The sequence below is a fragment of the Talpa occidentalis genome, unplaced genomic scaffold (assembly GCF_014898055.3).
Source record: "Talpa occidentalis isolate TD23 unplaced genomic scaffold, MPIMG_talOcc4v2.1 talOcc4.13, whole genome shotgun sequence".
NCBI lineage: Eukaryota > Metazoa > Chordata > Mammalia > Eulipotyphla > Talpidae > Talpa > Talpa occidentalis.
In genome coordinates this window covers 97,346,421-97,363,221 of record NW_023601322.1, presented here as the reverse complement: position 1 = coordinate 97,363,221, position 16,801 = coordinate 97,346,421, and the positions used below count along the sequence as shown (strand labels likewise).

Sequence of the window (16,801 nt, the reverse complement as noted above, 5' to 3'; positions counted from 1 at the left end):
ATCTTTGAGTCTGTCTCTGTAAGTGCATGAGAGAGGTCTTCAAGGATGCAGAGCCACTGAAGAGTGATGGACTCTTCTAGTGAAGCCATTGCTTTTAGTGAAGGTAGTATTTCTTTTTATTCCCATAAAATTAGTTATTGAAAAGAAATCAACAAAGTCATCAAAGAAGTAGCTGCCTTTTTGGTATTTCAGTCAATATTTAGATTCATTTCAGCGTTCTCAAAGGCAAACGTACTTAAAATGAAAATAAACAAGTCTTTAGGCCTTGAGGATGGGCACTGATCTGTAACTTGCTCACCTGGTGCAGGTTATAGCTGTCCAAGGAGCAGCCCCTCATCTTTAACATGGAACCCTACACACACACACACACACACACACACACACACACACACACACACCAGTTTTCAGCTGGGATTAAGTGAAATAAGACAACCATGTCAACTGTACAGCAGTTATTTTGTGGCCCAAAGCAGCAGATATTTTAAAAGCTACTTGCTTTCCCTTTAAAAAACAACAATAACAAAAAAAAAAAAAAAAAAAAAAAAAAAAAACACCAAGCCTGTGTGTACAGAAAGTTGAGAAAAACCTAGCGCAAGCAATACTGGGGTGGCTTCCTTCTTTCCCTAACCCAACGGAATAGCCCAGGTGAGCCCAACTGCCGTGACAGGTCAATGCTTTCTCCTTCGGCACTCTGGCCTCATCTCAGTCTTTAAATGTCCACAAGCTGGAGCCTGAGGCAAAGCCTAGATGCTGGCCTGAGACTTCAGTCCGTCCCCCTTGGTCCCAGCCTGCGCCGGTGCCCCGCGATGGTGGCCGCAGTTCTGACAAGGCCTCAGGGAGAGCACCGAGTGGCAGGACTCTGAACCCAGAAAGCCAGGCGGGCTCCACGCTGAAATACACTGACCACTCAGGGGTGTAACTGAGAGAAAAAATAAAAGCCTTGAAAAGAGAGAAACTGGAATTTTCCACGAAGCTGGGAAAGCACTGATTTCTCCCGGTTGTGGGGCCAACAGACCCACTTGGGCCTGACCCTTGTAGGGGCCCAGAAAGCACCAAAAAGTCAAGTCAGGAGAAAATACAAAGCAGCCAAAGCTGACTTGCCTGTTGTCCTCGGCACGCACATCCCAGACCCCTCTCCACGTACTTTTCACACTGGGGCAAAGAAACCCAGCATCTCACTGCTGACAGGGGTGGGGGGGGGAGGGGGGCGATCCAGAGTGGTGCTGTCTGGAATTCACCTCTCAGATATTACAAGGACCTGAGGCTCAGCCATCTGCTCTCTCACACAGCTCCCTCCCTTCGCAAAGGGCTGGGGGCCAAGAGAAAATCAGGTGGGAAAGGGATCCAACAAAGAAAGTGGCCTCTGGAAAGGACACAGCGGGCGCCCCCCCCCCCCCCCACTTCTGCAGTCTCTGAAGGTTAGTGGAAGGTCCTCACAGTGTCCCTATTCCAGGGCAGTGTGGTAAGAACCAGAAACTCTTTTCCTATCTCAGGTGCTTCCTGGGTACAGCCAGGTCCCTCCTGTGGCTGCAGCCTCACCACCAGGTGGGGGCGCCCCAGCTTGCACCACCTGAGAGACCCGCTGCGCTCTCACAACTGGGACTGAAGCAAGCGCTCGGTGGGCTCTGTGCTGGCTGAATGGTGTATCTCCGCCAGAGGCCCGCAAGCCAGAGAGGAAGAGACCATTTTGTAAACAAGAAAGATGGTGGAGAGTCACCACCTTCCCGAGGCTTCTGGGAAGGAGTGGATGGCCTTGGACCAGACCCCTCTCCTCCTCCAGAGGCCCCGCCTAACCCCACCTGGAAGGCTCCTGACTCCTGTCTGCACACTGCAGAGGGGCAGGCTGCCTGGCTGGAAGAAGGGCCCTTTCTCTCCAGGGAAGAACAAAAATGAATTCAAAAGCTTTGTTAGCCACGTGGCACTAAAACAGCAACGAAGCTGGCTTACTCCGTGTTACTCTTCTACGTCCATCTCAAGCACCCATCTAAAAAGAAGCATTTCTAGCCTCTCCTCTTCAGTTCATGCTCTAGGACCTATGTAAAAGGTAAGTACTTCTTCCAGTCAGTCCTCATCTGGGGTGAGCCCCGTTCTTGCCGCAGAAGCAGCTCCCCACTGACTGTATTTAGCCGACAAATGGAAACCTCACTTTCTGGAAGGGGAGCCTTTGACTTCCTCATCCAAGATACTGACGGATGCTCTTGCTTCCCAATGATGCAACACGTCAGAGAAAAGGCAAAATAACACCAAGGGTTACGAAGTAGACACTTTTCAGATTTTGCTTTAAGCATCACATTTACTTTGATAAAATAGGAGCCTTTGAAAAGATCTACTGCTCACTTTAACACTTCTAGCACATTCTTTATTAATTCAGCCGATCCATTCAAGTGTCTGCTGTGTGTGAGGCTGAACGCAGCTGAATGTAACAGCTCCTAAGCCATCAGTAGCGGTCAATGGGTCACACAGCCAGTCCGCATCAAGCTGATTATCTTGGATTCCAAATTCTTCAAGATTTAAAAAATAATCCTTTTAAATTTTTAAAAGGTTAAAGTCTCCTTTTGGCGTTTTATCCCAAAACTGGTGATAATAACACAAGCAAATGGACCCTGCAGCCCTCAGTCAACCTTTGTATTGAGCAGAGGGGCAGCTGGCTTCTTTTCAAGAGGGAATAGAACATCAACCGTCAATTACTATGATGATCAAGACTTGATGCTGCAGACCTGTCATCAAGTTCCATCCAGAATTATTTGCAGATAGAGACGCAACAGTCAAAATCTAATCCTCTTCAAAGAGCCCATCCCCCCCCTCATTAACTGCTAAAGTAAAACTCATTTCTAGACCCTTGGAGGTGTCACCTCTCGGCCAGCACTACTTGTCCCACGATGGGGCCAAGGGGACAGGTAACCAAATGTCCTTGCAGTTTTGCCCATGCGTGGGGTAAACGAGATGGTCAGGCTTTTGCGTCATTGGCCTCTGTGGCTATCACCTGCGGCCTTGATTGTGCCAATGCAGGAGGCGCTTGGGAGCTGGGCGCGGGCACGCGAGCCCGATGGTGGACACGTGCAGGGCGGGGGCTATAAGGGCGGCGTCACAGAGGACGGTGACGGCAGAACGGCTACAGAGGATGAGTGACTGCAGAGGCAGGATGATGCCGGAGACAGCCCAACGAGTGAAGACTCATGGGGGGCTGGGAGGCCTGCCAGTCTCCCGGCCCCCCAGCTCTACCTGGCCCAGGCCCTGCAGCATTGCAACCTGAAAAAGCCACGGGGGGCTCTGGGACCGCCCTTTACCCATCTGCCCACTCTACAGAGAACCGGCCCCGTGCTCGCTGCACAACAGCACACGAAGGCGGCGCAGCCCACTCCTCAGTGAGCCTGGTAAGTGACCTACAAAGAGAAGCCGATCGATCCAGCAGGTCTAGACGGTTAGCGAGCGCGGTTATTGCGTGTAAACATGCTTAAGAGACTTTCTGATCTGAAGGGCCTCTGCCAATGGAGCTGGCCAGATTCCTACACTGCTGGAATGTCCAGGCCGCAAGCGGCGCCCCGTCCGCCCTCTGCTCAGCCCCATCCTGCCCTTCAGTGTATTTTCGATCCTCCCCAGTCTCCGTCAGTCTGCAGGTGCCTCCAAGGCGTAGACTCGGGAGCCCCGCTAGGCCTGAAGTGGCTTCCGCCTGAGAGCAGAGTCCACATTCCTGGACTGGGACTTCAATGGCCACAATTAATATTTTAAAAGTGATAGAGAGCCTAGCATGTCTTTTCTAATTATGTTGAGGAGGTCTGCTGGAGGCCTCTTCCCGGTGGGGGTGAGGGAGGACCTGCTAGGAGGGCACGGAGCAGCAAGGGGGCTCAGTGCTTTTCCACAGACAGGCCTCAAGGCACTGTCAGGACACGAGTCTCCAGTAAATATCCATATCCTCTTTTTTTAAAAACCTCCAGTGCATTCCAGCACCCCCGCGTGGGGCTGAGCTCTACTTTGCCTGCAAACAAAATGTGTGCTTTTCTGATGCCCGTGGACAGAGCTGGCATGTGGCTCTTTAAATCTCAAGCCCACCTCCAAGTCAAAAGAAACCAGTTCTAGAAAATTCCACTAGTCTCTAAAATATACAGATGAGGAGCACAAGGCGCCAGAGAGGAAGGGAATGATCCAACCATTTAAAAATAATTCAGTCATATAGACCAGAAATGCTTCTGCCTGAAGGACTGACCAGGTTAATTCAGAAAACAAGACTCAACTGCTCCAAATTTTGCTCAGTTGCTATTAGGGAAGAGAACTTGGGAGGCTGGAGTTCAAGTCCAGGTGGACCCACTTGTGAGCCCCATCTTTTAAATCCCTCACTGATGTCTGGCCACAACAGAGACTGGAAACACCTAACGGGGTGGATGAGGGTGAGCCCGGGACCTGCAGGGTGTGTGTGTGTCGGGGGGGGGGGACTTCCCAGAGCAGATCTGCCTGATGGTGGCTCAGCATTCTTGTTTTAGGAAATCTGTCCTCCTGTCTTTATGAGCGAACAAGAAATGGCCAAGGACTTATCTGAACAGGTGTCACCCTCTTGTTGCACTGCTACTCCTGTGGGGCCCCGGGAGACATGGCTGCCGGAGACACTACCCTGTGAGGCTGTCCCAATACTGGAGCAGAAGCAATGAAGGATGAATCAAATGAAGGACTATGGGGTCTGGGCGGAACTTCCACATGTGCTCCTGAGGTCCACATTTCAGATCTGAGCCAGAACACACTTTCTAAAGGGTAACTTCTGGGCCTCCCTGGTGGCACAAGGGGTTAAGCATCCCACTATGAAACAATGCACAGCCTCTGCTGCACAAGTTTGATCTCCGGCTGGCCAGGGAGCTACCCACATGGCGTGGCAGACCTCTCCTGTGTCACCCGCTGCTCCCCTCAGCAGTATATTTCGTCAGTCTGCCTGTTCTGTTCCCCGCTCTGTCTCTGGTGAATCCTCTCACCCCCTGCGTCTCTGGCCTGTACCCAGCTCTTGTATGCATAAATAAATAAATCTTAAAAAAAAAAAAGTTTAAAAAACAAAATAAAGGGTAACTTCTGCAGTGGAGGCAAAGAGGAAAGCCCAGGGCACTGAGCTTCAGGGACACAACTCAGATCAGCAAAGTAAAAGTTATAAACCCAGAAGTTAAACTCTGGTTCCTGGCAGTCAAGTAAAAAGACTTCATCTTTGCTTGACACTCTCCTCAACACACAGGCCATGGTCCCCTCTCCCCTGGCGTGACTTGTAAGTCAAGCAGCGGCCGAGGAGCGGCCTTCAAAGCTGACCGCTCACGGCAGCCCACCTGCGAGCCTTCGCACCGAGGTGGGCAGCCACACACGCTCAGGCTTCGCTGTTTGACCCCACACACAGACGGGGGGTGAGGGAAAAGACAAAGTGTTAACAAGTATAAGTCTGTTCACCAGACATCAAAATATTGATTCCTTGAGGCAAATACCAGGCGCCGGGAACGAGTGGCTCGGACGCATGAAAACAAGAACCCCGACTCCTCTCAGGAACAATGGCTGCGAACAACACGGAAGCGAGAAAGGGAGAATGCCAACGCGAACAGCTTCCTTTCCCACCTAGAAGTCCATCCCCAGACAGAGCAAGAGACACAAACACGGTGCAGCGGATGCCACCAGGTGCTCCTGCGGTCGGGGCCACACGGCTTCCTGCCCTGGGCTGCGCCTTGCCCTCCACAAGCCTCTGAAGGGAAATGAGAAATGAGCTGTTTCTCTTCGAAGGTGCTAAGCATTTGAGCTGCATGAGGAACAAATGGAAGCTTGACACCTAAGATGAATAACCACAAGGCTCCAGGTCCCAGAACTTTCACTGGGTTCACACCAGCCAGGCCCTGGGCCCCAGGGGGGCAGGGGGGGGACAGTGAGGACGGAAGGAAATAGTTTTTCTTTGAATATTTGATCATCAGCCCTCAGGGGATTTTTCATACATAAGGCTCAGGGAAAGCGAGGCTGGGGATGTGCTGCTAATAAACTCTCCGGAGCCTTTGCTCTGAAATATTTAACAAGCTTCTGCATTTTCTTCTCACTCTATGAAGATGAACTCAAGCCGAGGTTTACTGTGCTTTCAGAACTCACACGGACACCAAATGTGTTATTATCAGAGGCGTTCTGGGTAGGCCCAATCTATCCCAACTAAGAATTCTTATTTCACATTCTGTGAGACACCCATTCGTAACATCCCTGGGACAGACACACCTCTCAGAATCTCAGTCCAGGAAAGGATGTAATTAGCCAATTAATGCGTCCCTTCAAGAAGGAAGGAGGCTGGATGGTGAGAGTGGCTGGCAGGAGTAGGTAGCCCTGCCTAGTCTCAGGGGAAGCCGGGCCAGCGCACCGTCTCTGTGCTGGTCTGAAAAAGAGCAAAAGCTCTTTGTTAACGTTGTCAAATGTGAGCTAGCAGCAGAAACACCTCCGCGGGCCAGGTGGTCCTGGCTGGTATGCTCTGGATTACCTGAAGCCACACAAACGGAAGAGACTGGGTGGGGAAGGGGTGGCAGGGGCCTCCCCGCAGATGTTTTTGATGGTAACACCTGTGGGCAGCAGCTGCTGTAAACAAGCAGTTGTTGATAATGCAAATGTAAGCAACAGGGTGGCCACCGATGGTGTATGCTCCCACCCCCAGCGCCCACCAAATGGTCCCCCTTGCTGCCCGACTCCCCAGACTCCCCAGAAGAAGTAGAAGTCAGTCACACACACCAGCCGAGTCCTGCTGGGGGCAGAGCCTGAGAGCAAGAAGACAGAGTGTGGTTAGGGTAAAGACGAGACAGAGGCTGCCTTCCGGTTCCATGTTTTGGATCTCAGACACATTAAAAACAGCTGCTAGGTATTAAAAACCAAAGGTTGCAACTCACATCAGTGGGCCGGACCCTAAAAAAATAATGGGTATTGCTTTGTGGTGAAAGTCCAGAAGCTTCTGGAATTGTGCAAACTGCAGAAAATCGCATGAAAACCTGCCTAAAACAATATGCTCTAAAATCTAACAGAATGAAACACAGTGGGCCATAATGGGGCAGGCCAGGTCCTGGCCACACCCCTTTTTCCTCCACCCTCTACCCACCAACATTTATTCTGGCCACAAACCTTTCCCAAACAATGAATGGCTGTTTCACTGACCTCAAAATTTTAATACAAAACCTAAAACAATAAATATCCTCTGTTCTTTCGACATTTCAAAATGAGGAGTACAGGGTGGAGGCTGGGGGCGGGGACTGAAGAGACCTAAGGCAGGGTGCTGTTCAGAGAGAACAAGCAGCTTCGTTTTCAAAAAATCTTGGGGATTATTAATGACAATATTTTTATTATATTGACTACAGAAATTTATTTTGAAAGAAGTAGTTGAATTGAGGAATAAATTCCACAAACAATAAGCAATCACTGTCTAAGACTGTATTAGTGGCTATTTTGTTTTGTTACCAAGTCAGAAACTAATTTGTCAGAAAGGTTATTGTCGAAAAAGTGTTTCAACAGAAACCTTCAAGTAATCCTTATCGAGACATTCTCCTCCCCCTCTCAAAAACACCAACAAAACAGCCAAGAAGAAAAGGAGAATCTGAACTAAATAAGCATTTCGTTCAACAAATATAGTCTCCCACAAATTTTAAAACTCAGAAGACTTCATCGGGTGGTCTGTAAATATAAACCTACATTGGCTGGCGATAGTTCATTTTTTCTGTAGGAGATACATCCACGTGGCAGAGACAGCTATGTCGTTAAACATCTGCAAAGCTTTTTAACATAAAAGGTTAAATTGCCATTTCCTATAACAACCGTCACAAGATCTCCCAAATCACCATTTTAACTGCTCTATGGAACTGAGAAAAATCATATTCCCTACTTGAGAGGTCAACTATACGTTTGAAATGTCTGGAAAACCAATGAGTGTGACTTCTGAATCACAGCATTCACATAAAGTGGTTCTATCATTTCCAAGAGAAGGAATACAGATAACAGAGGTAAACTCAGCCCTGTCCCTCACTGACCATGCCAGGGAGACCACGCCCTCCCTGCACCTTTTGGTCAACTTCTGGCTCCCAGATTCTGTTCACAGGGGTACCAAGCAGAGCCCTTTCCCTGAGTGTCTGTGCCTGATACGTTTCACTTGGTGGAAACAAGGCCCAGTCCACAGGCACCATTACCATCCTGGCTTCCATTCCCAGAATTGTGAGGCCCAGAGGGCCCAGTTAGCCCTGACCCCTCATCCCTAATCCCCAGCCACACAATTAGAGTTGGGGTTTGGGTGGCAGAAAGGAGTGAGGCTGGAAAGAACATACAACACACACACAGTAAAAATACATCCATGACCGAGGGGGTGATGCTCAAGGAGAGCCCCAGCCCAATACTAAACCAGTCTCTCCTCAGAAGTTTTCTTGTTCTTAACAAATGAGGTTTCCATGCCCCAGCATGAGAGATTATCAGCACGAAACACACCTGAAATGCTTCCCAGTGCATCTGCATGATGCAGTCAGAATGTCAGTGCATTTTTGGGACTTTTAATGCTGAACGAACCCACAAGATTAAAAAGGAACACTTTTCATGAGGGGATCTTGAATAGGTGCTTTCTCAACAATAGACAATCAGGAAAAATGGCTCTCCCCCAACAGATCTTAAGGAAACAGCAGCTAAAACCACTGTGTTAAAAGCCGAAGTCATATTCCAAACGCTGAGCTCAAAAAGAGCCCAAGTGGTGATAATTCTAGTTAGCTTATGGGCAGTATTTAGTTAATGAAAAGTTAAATCCATTTTTCCTTCTCACCAGCACAGAAAGCATAACGTTCATAAAATCATGAATTTGTTGACTGAACTTCACTTGATTTCATGTTAACCCATGATCTGTTTTTTATTAATCTTAACCAATAAAGCAAAAGTTAAAATTCCCAGGGCAAGACATCAAAAGTAGCACCAGTTAAAGCAGCCATTTCTCACAGCAGTTCTTACATAGCAACGACCTGTCATATAATGAAAGCATTTCCCACATGTTTAAAAAAACAAACATTTGCCGAAATATAAATTAATTTGCACTTCGGAAAATAATTTGCAACATCAGCATGTTACTCACTGTTCTCGGGATGGGTGGAGAAAGAGATCCATTTGACATGTATGGGTCATTATTCATATTTGGCATCATTATGTAGCCAGAATAACTGGAGTAAGAGGGTCCCTTGTTGTAGAGACCTCCGTCTGGATGCTTTCCTGGGGAGCCAGAGAACCGTCAGTGAGGACTTCCTTTTTACATCGCTGTATTTTTCATCAGAAAAGCTAATACATAAAAGATTTGCTTACAAAATATTGTAACTGGATTATTATGCTCCCGTAGATTGACAGTATTTATTCTCTTAAATGGCTTAGCAGTGAGCCAGATGTTTTAAAAACATGTGGTTCAATTTACTTCCACTACTGACTGGTGTTTTTACAAAAATAAGTGTTATCCATGTAATGCAATTTGTTCTAATACTAAAAACTGGGCTAAGAAATACAGACACACGAAGCCACATAAAGCTCAAAATCTGTGAAAACAGATACACATGGCCCTCTCCCTCTGCTCACAGATAAATTTCTATGATTGTCAGTAAGGCAGAGCTTTACACGAACCTCAAAAAATCTACCTGTGTTTTAAGAGTTGCAGAAAATTTCTAGATTTCACTGTTTCTAAGGTTTGGGCCAGTAACCAAATCAGCAGGATTCACTGCTGGAGACTTCATTGTATGTGCTGCACTTTTGTATTCCTGTCAGAGACATCTATGTGTGTTCAGTATATATGTTTCTTCTCTTTGACTTGTGTGACTACTTTGTAGCGCAGAAGGAAGCTTGGTGTCACGTTCTAGTCCTTTCTTTCCTAGCTGACATAATGGGCGTACAAACACTCTGTTCAGGCCTGGCCAATTGTACCTAATTAAAGAACAGACATGCAGCCTGTTTGACAAGGAAACCCCACAGATCACTAGATCTAAAAAACAGATCATTTAAAAAGTTTTGAGCAAGAATCAGAAACATGGAGAACATGTGAGCGTGTTCTCTGTACATGTCCCTAAGGTGAAGACCCAAGTTTTCCGTTTTTTACAAGGCAAATTGTTTCACTGAGCAAGTGTTGCCTGCCCTCTCCCTGGAATCACAAATGGCAGTTTGACAAAAGAAACTCTGCTTGCAACGGCTCTTGTTAGCAAACAAGCCAGGGTGCACTGTCCTATAACCATGCAGGAAAAATGAGGAAAGATCCAAGCCCATTAGAGGTTAGGTAAAATGAACAAGGGAATACAGCTCATTAGACATTTCCTCTTTCACAAGAATCTGGAAGCCACCTGAAATCCAAAGGCCCCTAACTCATTCAGAGCCGGTTTTTCAAGTATCTAACTACACATTCAGAATGAGGAAGGCACCGGCTTCTCATTCCCATCTTATTAAACCAATGGGCATAGAGACTCTTATCACAACAGGATGCCGGTTTGTTGGGCAAAGGAAAAAAAAAAAACAAACAGCAAAACGCGGGTAAGCACCACACACAGCTAGAAAGTAAAGTTGGGAGAAACAGAGCAGGTCTTACCATCATCACTGTGCTCTCGGGCCTTGTCGTGGTAGGACTCCTGGGAGGTTTGTGCTTGTCTGACCACCTAAGGGTAGAAATCCCCATCCCCAAGAAAAAGAAAATCACCTTGGAGTTCATGGCAATCATGACTTAAGAGCGTTGTCTGCCGGGAAGTCGGAGGACTAGGCGCAACTCCAAACTACCTGTTCTAATCATGTAAGAAGGGTAGGCTGGGGCTGAGCACTGGCAACCTTTCGCGTTCTCTTTTCAGCAGGTATTTCTGAGTGACTACCAGCCGCCCAGGAACAGAAAGGATAGATGACAATAACAAAAACAACACGGTAAGTTGGGGAAGATACACAGGCTTTCTGACTGCTCTTTGTTACAACTCACTTAGGCAGGCGGCTTGATGCCGAAGGTGTCAGCAGTTTAAGCTAATGGAGGCTGGTTTTGCTGGCCTCTCCCACCAGGGTTCAATCAGGGCTGATTAAAAAGCCAGCTGAAATATTTTGCTACTGAAAAGGACTTTTTAAATGTAAACAAGTCAGCCACTCACAGATGGAGTTTGGAGGCCCACTGCCCCCAAGCTGGAGCCAACAGGAGTTGGGGAGGGCTGGGAGCAAGCTGACAAGCGCGAATGCCCACGGTTTAAGGGAGGAAAACTTGAGAGTCTGTTGAGACGCCCCAAAAGGTAGCCCAGTTAATATCAATTCCGGTAACCACCATCCACCAGCCTCAACCACGTGCAGCGGATGGCGCTGGGTGCCCTGCCTGCTCCCCACCGTGGCAAAGAGGCACAGAGCCTAACACCTGGCTCCGGACCCCAAGGCCAGTGTTCTTTTCCCAACGCAGACGCGTGTAGGAAAGGGGAAGTGGGTCAGGAAAGGGCACGCAAAATGGGTAGAAAGAAACAGCTTGCTGTGCAAAGGCCCGTCTGGGGTGTTATCTGGAGCCGTGGAGCCGTGGACTCGTGTCTGCGTATTCCCAGTGACCTCCTCCCTTCGGAAACGCACAATCGCAAAGCTTTTACTGGGTTTTGGGTGCACCCTAACCCCTCCCCTAGAGCCCCCCCCCCTTCAAATTAGGACCGCTAGGTACTCCTCGAACCCAGTCTTCCCAGACATACTCACCCCAGCCATTGGGATAAAGGCGATAACTCAGAGGTGTTCTTAAGTGTGGTTTAAAACCCAAACGTCCCCGCCCCAAAACCACACAGTTTCTTTCTGGGGGCAGAAGGATGCCATTTAAGGGAAAAGGGTCTACCCCTCCAAGTTTCTTTGGAGGGAAAAAGTCTTGACGAAATCATCTGAATGTCAGGCAGGCCTTTTCTACCGGATTTCCTCTAAGCCCTTCCCAGCTGCTGAACAGGGGTGGCCGGGGGAGTGTCGAGTATCAGGGTCCATCTGCGCTCCCCGCGCCGGCCCGCCCCCCGCCCTTCGGGCTGCAGTCGGTGCAGCCCGAAATAGCCCTTCCGCAGCGCCAGCTCTCCGGTTCTCGCCCGCACCCACGTGTCTCTATTTACTCTCCTCGGGTTACAGGCGCGCCAGCCCGCAGCGCCCGGAGATCTGATAACGCGCTCCCCACCCTCCCGAGTGGGTGCCCGGCTCGCCACTCTGCCTCGTCTTCCTCTGGTGTAGATTTCAGGCCTGATTCGGGCCCTAACTAACCCCCAATCAGCGGGTGCTTTTTCCTTTTTCTTTCTTTAGGCGACGAGGGTTGAGGAAACCGATGTTTGGGGCCGCCGGGCTGGGCGCGCCTACGGCGTCCCTGCACCAGGATGCCGCGGGCGCACGGCCGGTCCCGCACCGCCCCCACGGCCCGGAGGCCCCTCGGCCGCCCGCTCCGCTCCGCTTGGGGCCAGCTCGGCGGCGGTTGGGGCGGCCCCGCCTGCCTCCGGCCCACGCCCGCCTCCCTTCCTCTGCGCCCGCGGCTCCGCTCGCCTCCATCTGAGCCTTTAGTGGTTTAAGGCGCTTCTGCAGAGGCGCCCGCGCAGAGCGCGCCGCTTTCCGCCCTACGGAAGAACTTGGCGCGGGTGCCGTGCAGACATCCTCGCGCGCGGCATCGCGCCCTCCAACCCCACTCAAAAGTCCCCAGGAGGAGCGCTGCGGGCGCAGGACGGCTGCTCCGCCCGAGACCAACGGTCGGCCACCGAGCCCCCAAACCGATCCGGCAGAAGTTTCTCCGCGCACCCTCCAGCTCCCAGCCGAGACGCGCGCACAGCGCGGGGCAGGGCCCGGCACGCCGCTCCCCAGCCAGAGCCCACCCGGGCCCCGAGCCCCGCGCGCTCCCCCGCCGCGCCTCCCCGGCCCCGCCGCGCGGCCCCCGGCTCCGGGCGGCGCTCCGCTCGCTCACCTCGTGTCCGTTGCTGGCCGGGATGATTTCGGACTCGTTAACCAAGGAGGACTTGATGTCGGCTAAGTCGCCCTCCTCCTCGGGGTGACTGATCTCAGCGAAGATCTTCTCCTTCTGGGGATCGCCCTCGTCCTTGAAGGGGATCATCTCGTCCGTGGCGCAGAGTTCCGGGTCTCCCCCGCCGCCGCCGGCCCCGGAGAGTTGGGGCATCCCGACCCCTCTGTAATCTCCGCTCCGCGGGGGGAGCACCCAAGGCGACAGCAGGAAAGAGGGGGGGTCAACGAGAGCGGGGGGAGGAGCCCTGGAAGGCTGCGTGAGGGAGCAGAGCGGGCGGAAGCGGGACCCGCAGCGGGGGCAGCCCCGGCCGCCGCCCGCGCCTTCCCGCTCGGCCGCGACGGACGCTGGCGCCCGCCCCCGAGGCCGGACCGCGGCGGGCGGCGAGGGCCCCGCAGCCGGCGCCTCCGGGGGCGTCTGCGCGGCGCGCTCTAGGCTCGGCCGCGCCGCGACCACCCCGCGCCCGCGCCGCCGGGTCTGCGCGCGGAGAGCGCCGGCCCCGAGGTGGCACGGAGGGGTGTCCCGCGCGCCGAGGAGGGGCCGTCGGCGCGGCGCTCCGCCAGCCGCTGCGCCCTGGCCTCCCGGGCGCCGATCTGGGCGTTTGTTTTCCGAGAAAAGAGAGGAGCGCGGCAAAAAGGCTCCGTTCGCCCCCGGGAGAAGGTGCAGGGAGACCCGAGGTAACAAGAGTCCACTTCCTGGAGGGTGAAAAATAAAAAACCAAAATAAAAAGCAAGCGCCACTCGGGCTGGAGATGTCCGTTTAGAGCTTCTGGTTTCCTGCCCTTTCGCTTTGGCGTTCCTGCTCCAGGCGCATTTGATCTGCTGGAGGGGAGGAGGGGAGAGAAAGAGAAGTTGGCCAAGAATAAAGTTTGTGCCGGCGAGCGCTGGGCGTCGGCGTGGAGGGCACGGCCGGGTCTCGGGGAGTCACAGCGGGGGCCCGGACCCCAAAGCTTCTGCCGGGAGCGCGAGCCGGCCACGCACGCTCCCCAGCCCGACCCTTTGTTCCCGGCTCGAGTTCCGCAGCCCTGCTCGCCGGCTCGCTCCCTCGCCGCTCCGCGCCTCCGCCGGGCCGCGCAATCACAGCGGGCGCTGCCCCCTCGGGTCTGCCCCGCCGGGGGAGGAGACGCCGGCGCTGGGCCGCGTGCCGGCTCCGGGCGCGTCGCGGCTCTCCCGCCCCAGAGCGCGCGGCCCGGTCCCTCCTCCGCGCCCTGCCCCGCAGGTGAGCGGCTGCACCTCCCCGCCGCTTCTCCTCCTCCCGCGCCTCGCCGGCGCTGAAAAGCTGCCCACTTGCGTCGCTTCTCCTCCCCGCCCCTCCCCCGCCTCCAGCGCTCCGGCGGCCCGCTGGGGGCGTGGAGGGGGATGGCGAGAGGGAGGTGGTGGTTGAGGGTTTTTTTTTCCTTTCCCAGAGCCTGTAGGACGAGTCCCAGTTTGGGGATGTGTGTGTGTGTGTGTGTGTGTGTGCGCGCGCGCGCGCGAGCCCGGAGGAAGGGCCGTGCAACTTGGCTGGGGGGCGGGGAAGGACCCCGCGCTTCTCGTGGCCCACGGAGAGGCACGCTCTGCCCGCGAGAAGCTGAGCTGAAACTCTGCCCCGGCGGCTAAACTTCGTCACCGAAGCGTCCTCTTTTGCCGACCCCCACCCCCCGCCGCCCACCCCCGCCGGCTCGCCCCCCTCGCGCGGGCGGGAGATGAAAGGGAAGCCGCGCAGCTGCGGTGGAGCCGCGGCGAGGGATGCTCCGGCCGGGCCGCGGCGCAGGGCGCAGAAGGGAACCGGGAGAAAGTACCAGACGCCACTAGTCAGAGGGAATGGAAGGCAGGGCAGGGCAGAGAGCTGCGGCCTCCCGAAACACAATGTCCACTCGGGCGAGTGAAAACACAGTCTCCAGCCTTGCCGAGGAAAGTCGGACGAGGAGGAAGCCGAAGCCTGATCTCTATCGCTCCTTAAACAAGATCCCTTTCATTACATCCCCGCCGTGGGATGTACAGAGAGGAACGCTAGGTCTCCTGTGGGTTTTCGGAAACACGAGGCACAATGTGTGGGCACATCTTAGAGACAGAAGAAAAAAAAAAAAACAAAAAACCACGGAGGGGGGAGAGAAGTCAAAAGGAACCGGGAGGGCCAGGCCAGGGGGAGGCAGGACGGGGCTCTGGCACCTGGGACCGCGCACTCAAAGGGACCCTTGAGGATGCAAATCCAAATCCAACCTCAAAAACCCCCAGCCTCCACCATCTCTTTGATGTATTCTGTACAGGGACAGGACTTTCCAGGAGATGCTTTGTGAACGCTGCAGCGTAAGGAAGCTGAAGTTTGAAAACACGCTTACATTTCGGTCCTTGGCGCTCAGCCCTCCTGTTAGAAGTCCAGGCAAAATTATTATACCCAATACAGCAGCCAGCTGTAAAGCCTCAGGACAGTAAACAAAGGACAGGCAGAAATAGGTCTCCATGCCCCTGAAATTGAAAATAAGGAAAACGCCCTAACCCAGACTATCAGACAGGGGTACTCAGGGCAAGACCCTGCCGCCTGCCTAAGGGGGCCGTGGCTTGCTGGTGGCCACTGCGGGTGTCAAGACATCAGCGTCGCTGTAAATGGGCACCAAGGTCGTTGCTACTTATAGCTACTTCCTGGCTGTGGGAATTTATTAGGGAGCAATTTCAAAAACCATGGATTCAGCTGGTCAGATAAAGCTTGGCCAGGAGCCCCCCGTAAATTCTATCTGTGCGATTAAATACAAGCACGGGGGATGGGACCCAGGAAAGGAAACAGATTCTATCCACCTTTAATAGCCGGCACTGCCATGCTTTAGGGAAGGGAATCAGAAAGAATATTCTGTTACAATCGGGCTGTAAGGCAGTACTAACACCGCTGGAAAGAAACCCAATTTTGGTTTTTGGTTAGTGGCTCCAAAAGCAACGACACCAGAACTCACGAGGAGGGCATGGGCGCAGTGCCCCAGCGATGCAAACGCCTAGCTGGATCAGACTTTATAGGCTCTGTTCTGAAAGAAATATGGGAAAACAAAGTCAAACACGTCCTCCCACAAACGCGCCAATTTGACCAATAGGGAAAGAACTGGTTTCAGCAAAGCACCCAGACTCCACGCTCCTTTTCATCAAACTGTCCGGAAGGGGAGGTGGATACACACAGAATGGCCAGTGGGCATTTTCTGGAAGCCGAGGAGAGATTAAATGAGGGCTCCGGCATCCCCCCCACACACCTTTTTAAGTGTTGTAACTAACTCGAATTCCATTTTTCCTTCATGTTAATTAGCTGGGCTCCCTGGCTCCTCCGGAGCTAAGCGCCCGGTGTCCTGGGGATTAGGGTGCTCGCGAATGTGGGAATTCTTTGGAACAATAACTGGCGGGGACTGTTTCCTAGAGGGCGGAGGGCCGGAGGGTGCCTCTGGTATTCCGCGGCAACCTCTCCTTTGGAAACGGTTGCTAACGAAATCTGCCAGCGCCCCGCTCCGCGTGCGGAGCGGCTGATGCTCCAGGTGCGTGGCGTGCGGGGTGTCCACCGTCCGCTGCGCGGTCGTCAGTCTTCCAATGGGCGGCACGTAAAAGGGGCTTTAGTAGAAAACTTTCACCAAGTCCTTGACAGCTTTGTGGGGGGGGGGAGGGTGCCACTTCCACCGAGGTCCGCCTGTCCTGGAGGGGGTGCAGGGGTCGCGGGACAGCAGCGTAAGCCTGGAAAACGCGCCTCCCGCCCTGCGGGCTCGGGGAAGTCTGGCAAGGTCCCCCGGCAGCCCGGTGCGCCCTGAGGCGCGTGGGGCTGCCGCTGCCATCTGCGGGAGCGGGGAGGGGGGGCCCGGGAGAAGCCCCGCCGCCCCCGCTCGCGGGGGTGCGGGCAGGCCGTTGGTGT

At 53.1% G+C, this 16,801-nt stretch overlaps 2 protein-coding genes across 5 annotated transcripts in view; both read right to left on the bottom strand.

The window, feature by feature from the left end:
• The window catches only part of LEF1 (lymphoid enhancer binding factor 1), a 91,709-nt gene extending 78,460 nt beyond the window's left edge, over positions 1-13,249 (bottom strand). For 2 of the 4 annotated variants that reach the window (XM_054694570.1, XM_054694571.1), the window contains exons 1-3: positions 12,890-13,249; positions 10,556-10,622; positions 9,074-9,207 (exon numbers count right to left, since the gene is read on the bottom strand). In XM_054694570.1, the coding sequence (XP_054550545.1) occupies positions 9,074-9,207; positions 10,556-10,622; positions 12,890-13,099 (411 nt within the window). In that variant the 5' untranslated portion in view covers positions 13,100-13,249. The remainder of the gene's footprint in view (positions 1-9,073; positions 9,208-10,555; positions 10,623-12,889) is intronic. The other 2 variants (XM_054694574.1, XM_054694575.1) reach the window with 1 other exon arrangement.
• A 125-nt stretch (positions 13,250-13,374) lies between these two features.
• LOC119242943 (uncharacterized) overlaps positions 13,375-16,801 on the bottom strand; it is an 86,581-nt gene continuing 83,154 nt past the window's right edge. The window contains exons 7-8 of the mRNA XM_054693976.1: positions 16,386-16,479; positions 13,375-13,536 (exon numbers count right to left, since the gene is read on the bottom strand). Of these exons, the coding sequence (XP_054549951.1) occupies positions 13,375-13,536; positions 16,386-16,479 (256 nt within the window). The remainder of the gene's footprint in view (positions 13,537-16,385; positions 16,480-16,801) is intronic.